This window comes from Carcharodon carcharias, chromosome 15 (assembly GCF_017639515.1).
Source record: "Carcharodon carcharias isolate sCarCar2 chromosome 15, sCarCar2.pri, whole genome shotgun sequence".
In the NCBI taxonomy this organism is placed as follows: domain Eukaryota; kingdom Metazoa; phylum Chordata; class Chondrichthyes; order Lamniformes; family Lamnidae; genus Carcharodon; species Carcharodon carcharias.
The window spans coordinates 27,520,120-27,534,949 of record NC_054481.1 but is presented as its reverse complement, the minus strand read 5'-3'; the positions used below and the strand labels follow the sequence as shown (position 1 = coordinate 27,534,949).

The following is a 14,830-nucleotide window of genomic DNA, read 5'->3' as shown; positions in this document are numbered from 1 at the left end:
AGGAATTTTCAAAAGGCAATTTGACATGTACTTGAAGAGAACTAATTTGCAGGGTTATGGTGGAAACACTGGGGTGTGAGGCTAAATTGGAAATCTCTTTCAAAGAGTTGACATAGGCATGATGGGCCAAATGGCTTCCTTCTGTGCTGTAGATTCTATAAGAGAAAAGAGAGGGGTAGCGTTTCAGATATAGAACCTATGATTGAGCTCAGCTCGAAAGAAGGGTCTGTACCCAGATCTTAATCTGTCTCCTGGTGTTTGTCCACTGCTTGTGGAGAACCCTAAGAACAGTGATTTCCCTGTATCACTCTCCTCCCTTTAGCATTTTGATCAGGTACTGCTCCTATTGCAGTCTGGTGTGTGAAGAATTATACCAGGACTAAAAGGGTTAAATTATGAGGGCAGGCTGCATAGCCTAGGCTTGTATTCCCTTGCATATTGAAGATCCTCAAACATTTTTGGTTGAAGGACCCTCTTTACAAATGGATAAATAGTCATGAATCATGGTACTCTATAATACTTATAATTTCACCCTGCAGCTTGTGAAGAGTACTTTAATGACGCTTTTAAGAAAACTAGTATATACTAACAGGTAACAGTGAAGTGGGTATGCCTGCCTCTCTCTACAGAGCCTGTCTATCCTTGGCAGGGGTCCAGGGACAGAGCAAGGGCCGAGGAAGAGAGCAGGGACCCAGGGAGAGAGCAGGAGTTTGTGGATGGGGAGACAGCAGGAGCCCAGGGAGAGCAGGAGTATGGGGAGAGAGCAGCAGTCCAGAGAGAGCACTTGAGGAGTAGGGACAGAGACAGAGTACGGAGTGGGGGAAGCAGAACGTGTCCCTGGGTTCACTAAATTACTTTTAACCACGGCACCCTTGGCAGTCACCCAGCTGTGAGCTGCTCCTGTGTCTGTGGAACCCACTTTGAGAAACCTTGGATTAAGAGGTAATCTAATTGAGGTTTTTTAAATGAGTGGGGTTCTGATTGGGGAGAAACTTTGAAATTAATGCCAGGAAGCATCTCTTCACATGAAGAATAGAGGAAATCTGGAACTCTCTCCCCCAAAAAGCTGTTGAGATTGGAGAGTCAATTGAAAATTTCAAATCTGAGATGGATAGATTTTTGTTGGTTCCAAAGTGCGTTGATGGAGTTAAGACATACAAATTAGCCATGATCTAATTGGAATGTTGGAACAGACTCAAGGGGATGAATGGCCTCCTCCTGTTCCTAATGCTTTTAATGAATTGAAAGTGAGTGTTTTAAATCACCTGGTCTGTCAACTCATGCATCATTTATTTGTCTCTGCTAGTTTGTGAAGCTGGGCTAGAAACCCTGGCTTTGTGTGCCTGTCCACCTCATTTACATAGCAGGTAACATATCTTTTAAAAACAAAAAAACTGCGGATGCTGGAAATCCAAAACAAAAACAGAATTACCTGGAAAAACTCAGCAGGTCTGGCAGCATCGGCGGAGAAGAAAAGAGTTGACGTTTCGAGTCCTCATGACCCTTCGACAGAACTTGAGTTCGAGTCCAGGAAAGAGCTGAAATATAAGCTGGTTTAAGGTGTGTGTGTGGGGGGCGGAGAGATAGAGAGACAGAGAGGTGGAGGGGGTTGGTGTGGTTGTAGCGACAAACAAGCAGTGATAGAAGCAAAAACAGAATTACCTGGAAAAACTCAGCAGGTCTGGCAGCATCGGCGGAGAAGAAAAGAGTTGACGTTTCGAGTCCTCATGACCCTTCGACAGAACTTGAGTTCGAGTCCAGGAAAGAGCTGAAATATAAGCTGGTTTAAGGTGTGTGTGTGGGGGGCGGAGAGATAGAGAGACAGAGAGGTGGAGGGGGTTGGTGTGGTTGTAGCGACAAACAAGCAGTGATAGAAGCAGATCATCAAAAGATGTCAACAACAATAGTACAATAGAACACATAGGTGTTAAAGTTAAAGTTGGTGATATTATCTAAACGAATGTGCTAATTAAGAATGGATGGTAGGGCACTCAAGGTATAGCTCTAGTGGGTTTTTTCTTTATTTTATATAATGGAAATAGGTGGGAAAAGGAAAATCTTTATAATTTATTGGGAAAAAAAAAAGGAAGGGGGAAACAGAAAGGGGGTGGGGATGGGGGAGGGGACTCACGACCTAAAGTTGTTGAATTCAATATTCAGTCCGGAAGGCTGTAAAGTCCCTAGTCGGAAGATGAGGTGTTGTTCCTCCAGTTTGCGTTGGGCTTCACTGGAACAATGCAGCAAGCCAAGGACAGACATGTGGGCAAGAGAGCAGGGTGGAGTGTTAAAATGGCAAGCGACAGGGAGGTTTGGGTCATTCTTGCGGACAGACCGCAGGTGTTCTGCAAAGCGGTCGCCCAGTTTACGTTTGGTCTCTCCAATGTAGAGGAGACCACATTGGGAGCAACGAATGCAGTAGACTAAGTTGGGGGAAATGCAAGTGAAATGCTGCTTCACTTGAAAGGAGTGTTTGGGTCCTTGGACGGTGAGGAGAGAGGAAGTGAAGGGGCAGGTGTTGCATCTTTTGCGTGGGCAAGGGGTTGTGCCATAGGAGGGGGTTGAGGAGTAGGGGGTGATGGAGGAGTGGACCAGGGTGTCCCGGAGGGAGCGATCCCTACGGAATGCCGATAAGGGGGGTGAAGCGAAGATGTGTTTGGTAGTGGCATCATGCTGGAGTTGGCGGAAATGGCGGAGGATGATCCTTTGAATGCGGAGGCTGGTGGGGTGATAAGTGAGGACAAGGGGGACCCTATCATGTTTCTGGGAGGGAGGAGAAGGAGTGAGGGCGGATGCGCGGGAGATGGGCCGGACACGGTTGAGGGCCCTGTCAACGACCGTGGGTGGAAAACCTCGGTTAAGGAAGAAGGAGGACATGTCAGAGGAACTGTTTTTGAATGTAGCATCATCGGAACAGATGCGACGGAGGCGAAGGAACTGAGAGAATGGGATGGAGTCCTTACAGGAAGTGGGGTGTGAGGAGCTGTAGTCGAGATAGCTGTGGGTGTCGGTGGGTTTGTAATGGATATTGGTGGACAGTCTATCACCAGAGATTGAGACAGAGAGGTCAAGGAAGGGAAGGGAAGTGTCAGAGATGGACCACGTGAAAATGATGGAGGGGTGGAGATTGGAAGCAAAATTAATAAATTTTTCCAAGTCCTGACGAGAGCATGAAGCAGCACCGAAATAATCATCGATGTACCGGAGAAAGAGTTGTGGAAGGGGGCCGGAGTAGGACTGCAACAAGGAATGTTCCACATACCCCATAAAGAGACAGGCATAGCTGGGGCCCATGCGGGTACCCATAGCCACACCTTTTATTTGGAGGAAGTGAGAGGAGTTGAAGGAGAAATTGTTCAGCGTGAGAACAAGTTCAGCCAGACGGAGGAGAGTAGTGGTGGATGGGGATTGTTCGGGCCTCTGTTCGAGGAAGAAGCTAAGGGCCCTCAGACCATCCTGGTGGGGGATGGAGGTGTAGAGGGATTGGACGTCCATGGTGAAGAGGAAGCGGTAGGGGCCAGGGAACTGGAACTTGACACCTTACGTCACATCAACAATTTCCAGTTCCCTGGCCCCTACCGCTTCCTCTTCACCATGGACGTCCAATCCCTCTACACCTCCATCCCCCACCAGGATGGTCTGAGGGCCCTTAGCTTCTTCCTCGAACAGAGGCCCGAACAATCCCCATCCACCACTACTCTCCTCCGTCTGGCTGAACTTGTTCTCACGCTGAACAATTTCTCCTTCAACTCCTCTCACTTCCTCCAAATAAAAGGTGTGGCTATGGGTACCCGCATGGGCCCCAGCTATGCCTGTCTCTTTATGGGGTATGTGGAACATTCCTTGTTGCAGTCCTACTCCGGCCCCCTTCCACAACTCTTTCTCCGGTACATCGATGATTATTTCGGTGCTGCTTCATGCTCTCGTCAGGACTTGGAAAAATTTATTAATTTTGCTTCCAATCTCCACCCCTCCATCATTTTCACGTGGTCCATCTCTGACACTTCCCTTCCCTTCCTTGACCTCTCTGTCTCAATCTCTGGTGATAGACTGTCCACCAATATCCATTACAAACCCACCGACACCCACAGCTATCTCGACTACAGCTCCTCACACCCCACTTCCTGTAAGGACTCCATCCCATTCTCTCAGTTCCTTCGCCTCCGTCGCATCTGTTCCGATGATGCTACATTCAAAAACAGTTCCTCTGACATGTCCTCCTTCTTCCTTAACCGAGGTTTTCCACCCACGGTCGTTGACAGGGCCCTCAACCGTGTCCGGCCCATCTCCCGCACATCCGCCCTCACTCCTTCTCCTCCCTCCCAGAAACATGATAGGGTCCCCCTTGTCCTCACTTATCACCCCACCAGCCTCCGCATTCAAAGGATCATCCTCCGCCATTTCCGCCAACTCCAGCATGATGCCACTACCAAACACATCTTCCCTTCACCCCCCTTATCGGCATTCCGTAGGGATCGCTCCCTCCGGGACACCCTGGTCCACTCCTCCATCACCCCCTACTCCTCAACCCCCTCCTATGGCACAACCCCTTGCCCACGCAAAAGATGCAACACCTGCCCCTTCACTTCCTCTCTCCTCACCGTCCAAGGACCCAAACACTCCTTTCAAGTGAAGCAGCATTTCACTTGCATTTCCCCCAACTTAGTCTACTGCATTCGTTGCTCCCAATGTGGTCTCCTCTACATTGGAGAGACCAAACGTAAACTGGGCGACCGCTTTGCAGAACACCTGCGGTCTGTCCGCAAGAATGACCCAAACCTCCCTGTCGCTTGCCATTTTAACACTCCACCCTGCTCTCTTGCCCACATGTCTGTCCTTGGCTTGCTGCATTGTTCCAGTGAAGCCCAACGCAAACTGGAGGAACAACACCTCATCTTCCGACTAGGGACTTTACAGCCTTCCGGACTGAATATTGAATTCAACAACTTTAGGTCGTGAGTCCCCTCCCCCATCCCCACCCCCTTTCTGTTTCCCCCTTCCTTTTTTTTTTTCCCAATAAATTATAAAGATTTTCCTTTTCCCACCTATTTCCATTATATAAAATAAAAAAAAAACCCACTAGAGCTATACCTTGAGTGCCCTACCATCCATTCTTAATTAGCACATTCATTTAGATAATATCACCAACTTTAACTTTAACACCTATGTGTTCTATTGTACTATTGTTGTTGACATCTTTTGATGATCTGCTTCTATCACTGCTTGTTTGTCGCTACAACCACACCAACCCCCTCCACCTCTCTGTCTCTCTATCTCTCCGCCCCCCACACACACACCTTAAACCAGCTTATATTTCAGCTCTTTCCTGGACTCGAACTCAAGTTCTGTCGAAGGGTCATGAGGACTCGAAACGTCAACTCTTTTCTTCTCCGCCGATGCTGCCAGACCTGCTGAGTTTTTCCAGGTAATTCTGTTTTTGCTTCTATCACTGCTTGTTTGTCGCTACAACCACACCAACCCCCTCCACCTCTCTGTCTCTCTATCTCTCCGCCCCCCACACACACACCTTAAACCAGCTTATATTTCAGCTCTTTCCTGGACTCGAACTCAAGTTCTGTCGAAGGGTCATGAGGACTCGAAACGTCAACTCTTTTCTTCTCCGCCGATGCTGCCAGACCTGCTGAGTTTTTCCAGGTAATTCTGTTTTTGTTGTGTAACATATCTTTTAAGTCTTTCATTGTTTGGTTCTGTAACAAACTGCTTTGTCCTTTTTATGCACATGTCTGTGTATTTTATATATTTCCATATCACGTTTTATTCCATCGATTGTCTCCCAGTCAAACTCTTCTCCTCCATCTCAGAGACCAGACAACTTGTCACTCTGGCCATTGCCATGCCAACCTTCAGTGCTGTTAGTAGATTAGCAAGAAGCCCATTACAAAGTCTCTCCTCTGCCCATTAGTTCATTTTGCTTTCACATCAGATAACATTTTAAAAAATTCATTCTCAGGATGTGGGTGTCATTGGCAAGGCTGCTAGGTATGATTCACCCTGCCCCCTAGTCGGCCTGAGAGGGTGATGGTGATCTACTGACTTCCTGAACCTCAGATAGTGTTTTGATGCAATGGAATGTTTTGCTAGGTCTCCTTCCAGGGCTATCAAACATCCAGGATTGCCCTGGAGTTTCCAGGAATTAAAGATTATTCTCCTGAACATTACCATGAGTATCCTGGGAGACTTAAATCTGAGGGGCATTAAAAAAAAGGTTGTGCATAATTTTTTCATTTTTGCATATTAATTATAAAAATATTGGAGAGGGTAAACTGAGCTTGAAGGCAGTTGGAGGGGGGAGGTCATGAAACCTCTAGGAATTTATACAACCTGAGTTGACAAGTCTAGCCCCTTTAAGAGGGCAGTTACAAGTCAACACATTGGTTTGGGACTGGAGTCACATATAGGCCAAACCTATTGTATATCACCTTTAAACTTCATTGTTACGGCTCAGCATTTATTCTGCCTCTGTTTTTTGCAGCTGTAATAATGGAATACCTTCATATGGCATTGAGACCGATTGTAGAAATCGCTCCACTGCTCACCAGGAATGAGGTAAAGACCAACAGTTAATGTAAGAGTGCCTGTTTATTTTTAATTCCCTGAGCTTTAAAACTTTATTTTATGCGGGCATGAGAGAATGATTGGTTAATTTGGAGAACAGGTTTGCTCAGGAGATAATGGAAGTAGTTACGCTAAATCTTTATAAATCACTCAGCTCTGTCTAAGTCGGGGCACCACGTTTCAAGAATGATATCAAGCCTTAGAAAGGATGCTTTGCTCAACTTCAGTTCTGTGGAGAGATTAGTGGAGCTGGAATTGTTCTTCTTAGAACAGAGAATGTTGAGGGGAGATTTGATTGAAGCGTTCAAAATCACGAGGGGTATTGATAGAGTAAGTAAGTAGGAACTGTTTCCAGTGGTAAGAGGATCAGTGACCAGAGGACACAGCTTTAAGATAATTGGCAAAAGAACCAGAGGTGAGTTGAGGAGAATTTTTTTTTACATTGAGTTGTTATGATCTAGAATACACTACCTGAAAGGAGAGTGGAAACAGATTCACCCGTGACTTTTAAAAGGGAATTGGTTAAATACATAAAAAGGAGAAATTTGCAGGGCTGTAATGAAAGAGTAGGTGGGATCAGACTAATTAAATAGCTCTTTCAAAGAGCCATCACAGATATAATGGGCTGAAAGCCTCCTTCTGTGCTGCATGATTCTATGATCAGGGGAGGTAATAATTTTGTTACTTATTCATTGTGTTGTCATTTTTCTTCCTCAGGTTCGAAACATTGCAGTTATGCACACCTTCAAGATAGACAAAGCAAGGAAGCAACTAGGATATTGCCCTAAGAAGTACAGCTTTTCTGACTCTGTTGAGTATTACATAAGAACAACGCCCGAGCAAGACACTTCCCCCTCTCTCTTCTTGAAAGCCTTATTTATCCTGAGCATTGTTTTCTTCCTAATCTGTCTCTCCCCCGTGCCCTGGACCCAGGGACCATCAGTAATGCAGTTCTCCAAGGTAAACCAAAATTAATTTCTCTGCCTTTCCTCATCAAGGTCAATTTTAGAGCTCTTTCTCATACTTGCTCCAGCTGCTCGCTGCTTTCCAGGAATCAATATGTCCCCAACCCCCTCAAGAAATTGTAACAAACACTTGGCCAGGAAGTGCCGTTGGAAGGTTTTACTGCTTTAAAGGTGCTATATAAATGCAAGTTGTACAAAGTTGTTGATGTTTCTGGTGTTACGATTGTAATCTGACTTTGGAGTGAGATACACACTAAAGGTTTGATGTCCCTACTCCTCCTGCTGTTTCCCAACATGTGGATTTTGAAAGGGAGAAATGTACATTGTAATATGATAATGTTTCTGTTTATCATCAGTCTTCTTGCAGTTGTTGTCAGGATGTTATCTCTGATGATGCACAATTTCCTTTGCATACACGATCCATAGTGACATCTGCTGAACAGCTGTTGTCCCTTTTAGTGTCATGTTTTAACAAAAACTTATAGAACATTGGAGCTGGCGGAGGCTATTCAGCCCCTCGAGCCTGCCCAGCCATTCAGTTAGATCATGGCTGATCTGAATCTCAAACTCATCAGGCCTACACTCTTCCATATCTCCTGATACCCTGAACCAACAAAAAATTATTCATCTCCAGTTGACCCCCAGCACCCACAACTTTTGGAGGGACAGAGTTCCATACTTCACCAACCTTTGTGGGGGTATGGGTGTGTGTGTGTGTGTGTGTGTGTGTGGGGTGGGGGCGGGGGGGGGGGGAGCGGGCGTGGGGGACTGTTTCTTGATTTCACTCTTGAATAGTCTGGCTCTAATTTAAGAATTATGCCCCTTTGTTCTGGACTCACCTACCAGAGGAAATAATTCCTCTTTATCTACCCTCTCAAATCTTTTCATCATTTAAAATACCTCGACCACATCACCCCTCAGCCTTCTGAACTCAAGGGAAAATCAAATTTATGCAACCTGTCCTGATAATCTAACCTTTAAGCTTTGGTGTCATTCTGGTCGATCTGCAATGTACCCCCTTCAAGGCCAGTATATCCTTCCCTATGTGCTGTGCCCAGAACTGAATGCAATTACTCCAGATGAGACCTGACCAAGTCTGTACAACTGTGGCAATATTTCCTCCTCTTTGTATTTCAGTCTCTTGAAGATAAAGGCTAACATCACATTAACCGGTTTTAATTTCTTTAGGTGATATATTGAACAGTACAGGGAGTCTGAAGACAGATTCCAAATCAGGCAACTCTCTTTGAATTCTTCTTACTGAACTTGAGATGTAGTGCATCTCAGAAAGCAACAAGAGATCTTAGGGTAGCTGTTCCACTTCTCAAGGGTTAGGTAGCAAAGTGGTTATGCTCCTGGACCAGTGACCCTTAGGCTCAGGCCCATTGGAGATTTGGGCTTAACTCCCAGAATCCCCAGGTTTAGGCCAGTTGGAGACATGGGTTTAAATCCCAGAATCTCCAGGTTTAGGCCAATTGGAGATATGAGTTTGAATCCCACCAGAGTAGCAGGGGAGTTTAAATTTAGTTAATTAAATAATCCATCTGATTCACTCATGTCCTTTAGGGAAGGAAATTTACTGTCCTTACCTATACTGTATGTGAACCTTAACTATCTTCTGAGATGGCTGAGCAAGCCACTTAGCTGTATTCAAGAAGGTTTAAGGGCAATTAGGGATGGATAATAAATGTTCCAGCAAAGCCCACATGCCATGAATCAATGAAATTACTCACTGCCTGGGCATTACTAACCAGTTACCCAAAATAGAAACTGCCTGATTCTCAGTTCCATTCTCCCTTTGCAAAAACAGAATATAATCTTTATAAGAATTTGTTGGATCCTGGTCACCGATTTGTTGCGACTTACGGATCCGGGTTACACTCTTGTTGTTGGATGGCCGAGTTGGTACAACAGACAGAGTTGATCAGCACACAGTTCTTAGGTGGAACACATTCTGTTTACAAAGGTACTCAGCAGCTACATTCATGTGCTTTTAACTCAAACCCTGTCTCCATACTTCTTACCAGCTCAGACTGCTGACTACAGAGGTAGCCTGCGTTATTCCTCTATTTTTTATTATTCATTCATGGGATGTAGGCTTCACTGATTATTACCCATCCCTAATTGCCCTTGAGAAGGTGGTGGTGAGCTGCCTTCTTGAACCGCTGCAGTCCATGTAGTGTAGGTACACCCACAGTGCTGTTAGGAAGGGAGTTCCAGGATTTGGATCCAGTGACAGTGAAAGAACGGGATATATTTCCAAGTCAGGATGGTGAGTGACTTGGAGGGGAACTTCCAGGTGGTGGTGTTCCCATCTATCTGCTGCCCTTGTCCTTCTAGGTGGTAATGGTTGTGTGTTTGGAAGGTGCTGTCAAAGGAGCCTTGGTGAATTCCTGCAGTGCATCTTGTAGATGGTACACACTGCGGCTACTGTGCGTTGGTGGTGGAGGGAATGAATGTTTGTGGAGGTGGTGCCAATCAAGCAGGCTACTTTGTCCTGGACGGTGTCAAGCTTCTTGAGTGTTGTAGGAGCTGCACTCATCCAGGCAAGTGGAGAGTATTCCATCACACTCCTGACCTGTGCCTTGTAGATGGTGGACAGGCTTTGGGGAGTCAGGAGGTGAGTTACTCGTTGTATGTTTCCTAGCCTCTGACCTATTCTTGTAGCCACAGTATTTATATGGCTAGTCCAGTTCAGTTTCTAGTCAATGATAACCTTCAGGATGTTGATAGTGGGAGATTCAATGATGGTAATGCTATTAAACATCAGGGGGCGATGGTTGGATTCTCTCTTGTTACAGATGGTCACTGCCTGACATTTGTGTAGCGCAAATGTTACTTGCAACTTGTCAGCTCAAGCCTGGATATTGTCCAGGTCTTGCTGCATTTGGACATGGACTGCTTCAGTATCTGAGGAGTTACGAATGGTGCTGAACATTGTGCAATCATTAGCGAACAGCCCCACTTCTGACCTTATGATGGGAGGAAGGTAATTGGTGAAGCAGCTGAAGATGATTGGGTCGAGGACACTACCCTGAGGAACTCCTGCAGTGATGTCCTGGAGCTGTGATGATTGACCCCCAACAACCACAACCATCTTCCTTTGTGCTAGGTATGACTCCAACCAGCAGAGTGTTTTCCCCCTGATTACCATTGACTCCAGTTTTGCTGGGGCTCCTTGATGCCACACTCGGTCAAATGCTGCCTTGGTGTTAAGGTCAGTCACTCTCACCTCACCTCGGGAGTTCAGCTCTTGTGTCCATGTTTGAACCAAGGCTGTAATGAGGGCAGGAGCTGAGTGGCCCTGGCGGAACCCAAACTGGGCGTCAGTGAGCAGGTTATTTCTAAGCAAGTGCCACTTGATAGCACTGTTGATGACCCCTTCCATTACTTTACTGATGATATAGAGTAGACTGATGGGGCAGTAATTGGCTGGATTGGATTTGTCCTGCTTTTTGTGTACAGGACATACCTGAACAATTTTCCATTTGGCCGGATAGATGCCAGTGTTGTAGCTGTACTGGAACAGCTTGGCTAGGGGCACAGCAAGATTTGCAGCACAAGCCTTCAGTACTATTGCCGGAATATTGTCAGAGCCCATAGCCTTTGCAGTATCCAGTGCCTTCAGCCGTTTCTTGATATGAAGACTGGCATTTGTGATGCTGGACACCTCTGGAGGAGGTATGTATTAGTTACATAAGATCATGTGATCTTCCTTTATAACATCCTTCTTAAAGGTACACTGCAGATTACATAAAACCATAATTACCATAGAATTACAGCAGGTTTACAGAGCTTATGTCAACATTGTGAACCAGGATAGACAAAACAAACTGTGAGTATCCTAGATGTGACGGTGTTTATGCTGAGAATCTCTCCGAAGAGGAGGTTGGATACATTTTATCCAGGTTTGGCCAATTGCAAACAGTTTCCACCTCTAGTGGATGTTAAATACAATCCCGGTCAAACCACATTCATTTTGTGTTTAAAAACAAGCAGCCTTACTTCTACAACTTGCCCTGATTTCTACACTTTGAGCCAATTTCTGTTACCAGTCCTTAGCTTTGTCAGATTGCTGTGTAAAATCAATATTTTGAACATAACGTTCTGAAAATTTCACAATCTTCAACATTTCTCAAGATCCAGTTGTGAAATTGTATCTGTAGAAATTCTCTGATAGCTGAAGCTGTGATGACACCTTCCAGTTGTGTGCAATGCTTCTCATTCAGTGAGTAGTGATAGGTAACTATAAATCTAAACCCACCTTTTGCAAATAAAATATACATTGTACATGAACTTCATTTATTTAGTTTTAAAAATCAGTCTCACTGGGGTGAGGTTAATTCAATCTTGGAAAATAACGGAGCAGGATTCTCCGCGTATCCGGACACATTGGATGAAGGAGTGGGAAGCACTGGATATTCTCCGACAGAAAGAATAGCAATTCCTCAGAATGTGAATCGCATTGAATTAATACGAAGAGGTGCAGTAACACCACCTGCTCACTGGGTCAATCCACTCAAGTTAACATGATCAATAATGCATATTCATACTGGTGTTTGTTATAAAAGTGTTTTCAGAGTCTGCAGCAAATTCTGCTTCTTAAACCAATGGGCCTTTACAGCAGCATTCTTTTAAATAAAAAACATCCCAGAATGTTTTTATTTGTTCAGACAATTTTAAAGGAATGGAGGAATGTGTCCATGTGATTAATGTAAATAGTAAACAAAACAGTAAGTGCTTTTAATTTATTGATACACTGATTTACAGATAGCAGTTGCATGAGGTACCAGTGTTTTGTTTGCTAGAACCATTCATTAGTTAAAAATTTCCATTTCACATAGAATTAAAAGTGGAACACTTCTGTATTTAGAAATAGCTAATAATTTAGGCATTCTAGGAAATGAGGAACAGGAGGGGTCCATTCAGCCCCTTGAGCCTAGTCTGCTATTCAACCAAATCATGGCTGATCTGTAGCTTAACTGTATTTACCCAACTTATTTCCATAATCCTTAATATACCCTTGCCTGATAAAAATTTATCAATCTCAGTTTTAGAACTTTTAATTGACTGCCCCCAGCCCTCAGCCTCAACAGCCTTTTGGGGGTAAGAGTTCCAGATTTCCACGATTTCTTGTGAGAGGAGGTTCTTCCTGACATAACCACTCCACAATCTGGCTCTAATTTTAAGATTATGCCCCCCTTGTTCTGGACTCCCCACCCACCGGCCCAACCAGAGGAAATGGTTTCTATGTGTCTAACTTATTGACTCTTCATGAATGCTTCTAGATCATTCCTTAATCCTCCTCTTTGCTAAAAATGTAAAGATTTTTTTGATCTCCTTCAATGATCAAATGTGTAAGCAGTGTTAGAGAGTAGCACACAGTCCAGAAGGTGGCAGGTTGGAGTTCCCCAGTCCATTGTACCGCTTCGTTGAGATTTTCCAATTAATCTTAATGTCCCTGGAATAGATGATAAAACATTCCTGTTCCCAATCAGGCTTCTGTGACCCCTGCTGATATATATGTATATACAGAGAAACAATGCTCCAGCAACAGAGAATATCCCACTGACACAGGATTCAGAATGTCTAAGGTCTCTGACTATCCTTTGCAATCCAGCTTAATAAAAGGTTGAAAGTCAGACATTTCTGGCTGATGGGGAGATGAGGAGAGAAACATTTCTACACAGCGAATTATAATCTGGAATGTGCCTGCTGTCTGAAAGGGAAGCAGATTCAATATTAACTTTCAAAAGAGAATTTGATAAATAATTGCAAGGGAAGAAATTGCAGGGCTCTGCGGAATAGGGGGGGTGGTGGTGGTGGGGTGTGAGGATAGCTCTTTCAAAGAGTGGCACAAGCACGATGGGCTGAATGCCCTCATTCCACATTGTATTGTTGTATGATTCCTACCTGCAGCCTGGAATTTGCATGAGCATCCAAACTGAATACTTCCATCAACAAAGAGCAAATAAACTCTGATCAAGATCTATCCGTGTTTGATTAACAACATCAGGTACTTCAGCCTTCAATGGATGATACATGGGATCCACAGGTCTCTTGTTGAGCTCACATCCAACACATTGCACAAATCACAGACTAATCATCACACTTGCTGACAAGTGGTAAAGATCATCTTCAAATAAAGAAAGAAAATCTTTCATTCACCAGCAAACTAAAGAGACAATCAGTTACCACTTTCCCAGGTCACAGCTGAGAATCTGAGAACTGGCCTAGTAAACATCAACAGAATTACCAGGAAAAACTCAGCAGGTCTGGCGGCATCGGCGGAGAAGAAAAGAGTTGACGTTTCGAGTCCTCATGACTCTTCGACAGAACTAGTAAACATCAAACTGCACACTATTTAAATACCTACATCAGGTAGTTATCCAGGCTGACACTCCCACTGCAGTACTGAGGGAGTGTGCTGCACTGTCAGAGGGTCAGGACTGACTGAGTGTGCTGCACTATTGGAGATCAGTACTGAAGGAGCGCTGCACTGTTGGATGGTCAGTACTGAGGGAATGCTGCACTGTCGCTTGGTCATACTGAGGGACTGCTGCACTGTTGGAGGGGCAGTATTGAGGAACCTTCACACTGTAGGAGGGTGAGTATGAATACTGAGGGAGCATGCACTGTTTTGGGGGCCGGGAGGCAGTAGTGAGGGAGTCCTGCACTGTTGTGAGGATGGGCGGGGGGCAGTACTGGGGAGTCCTACACTGTCAGAAGTACCATCTTTTGGATGAGACATTAAATTGAGCCCAGTGCGTTCTCGGAAGAGATCCGACGGGTGAGTTCTTCCCAGTGGACCAATATTTATCTCTCATCCAACACCACTAATAAACAGATTATTTGGTCATTATCACATTGCTGTTTGTGGGAGCTTGCTGTTTGCAAATTGGTTGCTGTGTTTCCTACATTACAAAAGTGGCTACACTTCAAAAATAATTAGTTGGCGGTAAAGTACTTTGGGGTGTCCTGAGGTTGTGCACAATGCTTTAAAAAATGCAAGTCTTTGAAAGTCTTTCTTTCTCACTTGATAGTAGCCTAGAAATGCAGAAAGCAGTGGAAGAGGACAAGAAGGTCTGGGGATGAAAGTTTATTTTACAGCTTGAACATGAATGTAATGAATGGAGCTCTGTGACTGCAGGATTAGCAGACAGGGAGTTGGGCAACATTGCCCTCTGCTGGAGTCAAGGAAGGTCAGTCTGTGAGTTAGAGTTTAAAGGGGTGGACACGGACAATCCAGGCAAAAGGAAAAGAGCAAAAGTCGGAAGAAAGGCCAATGAAAA

General features: G+C 44.8%; 1 protein-coding gene across 1 annotated transcript in view; it reads left to right on the top strand.

The window, feature by feature from the left end:
- The window catches only part of sdr42e2 (short chain dehydrogenase/reductase family 42E, member 2), a 50,909-nt gene that overhangs the window by 30,811 nt on the left and 5,268 nt on the right, over window positions 1-14,830 (top strand). Inside the window, 3 exon segments of the mRNA XM_041206907.1 lie at window positions 1,307-1,367; window positions 6,491-6,564; window positions 7,291-7,533. Coding sequence (XP_041062841.1) covers window positions 1,307-1,367; window positions 6,491-6,564; window positions 7,291-7,533 — 378 coding nt within the window.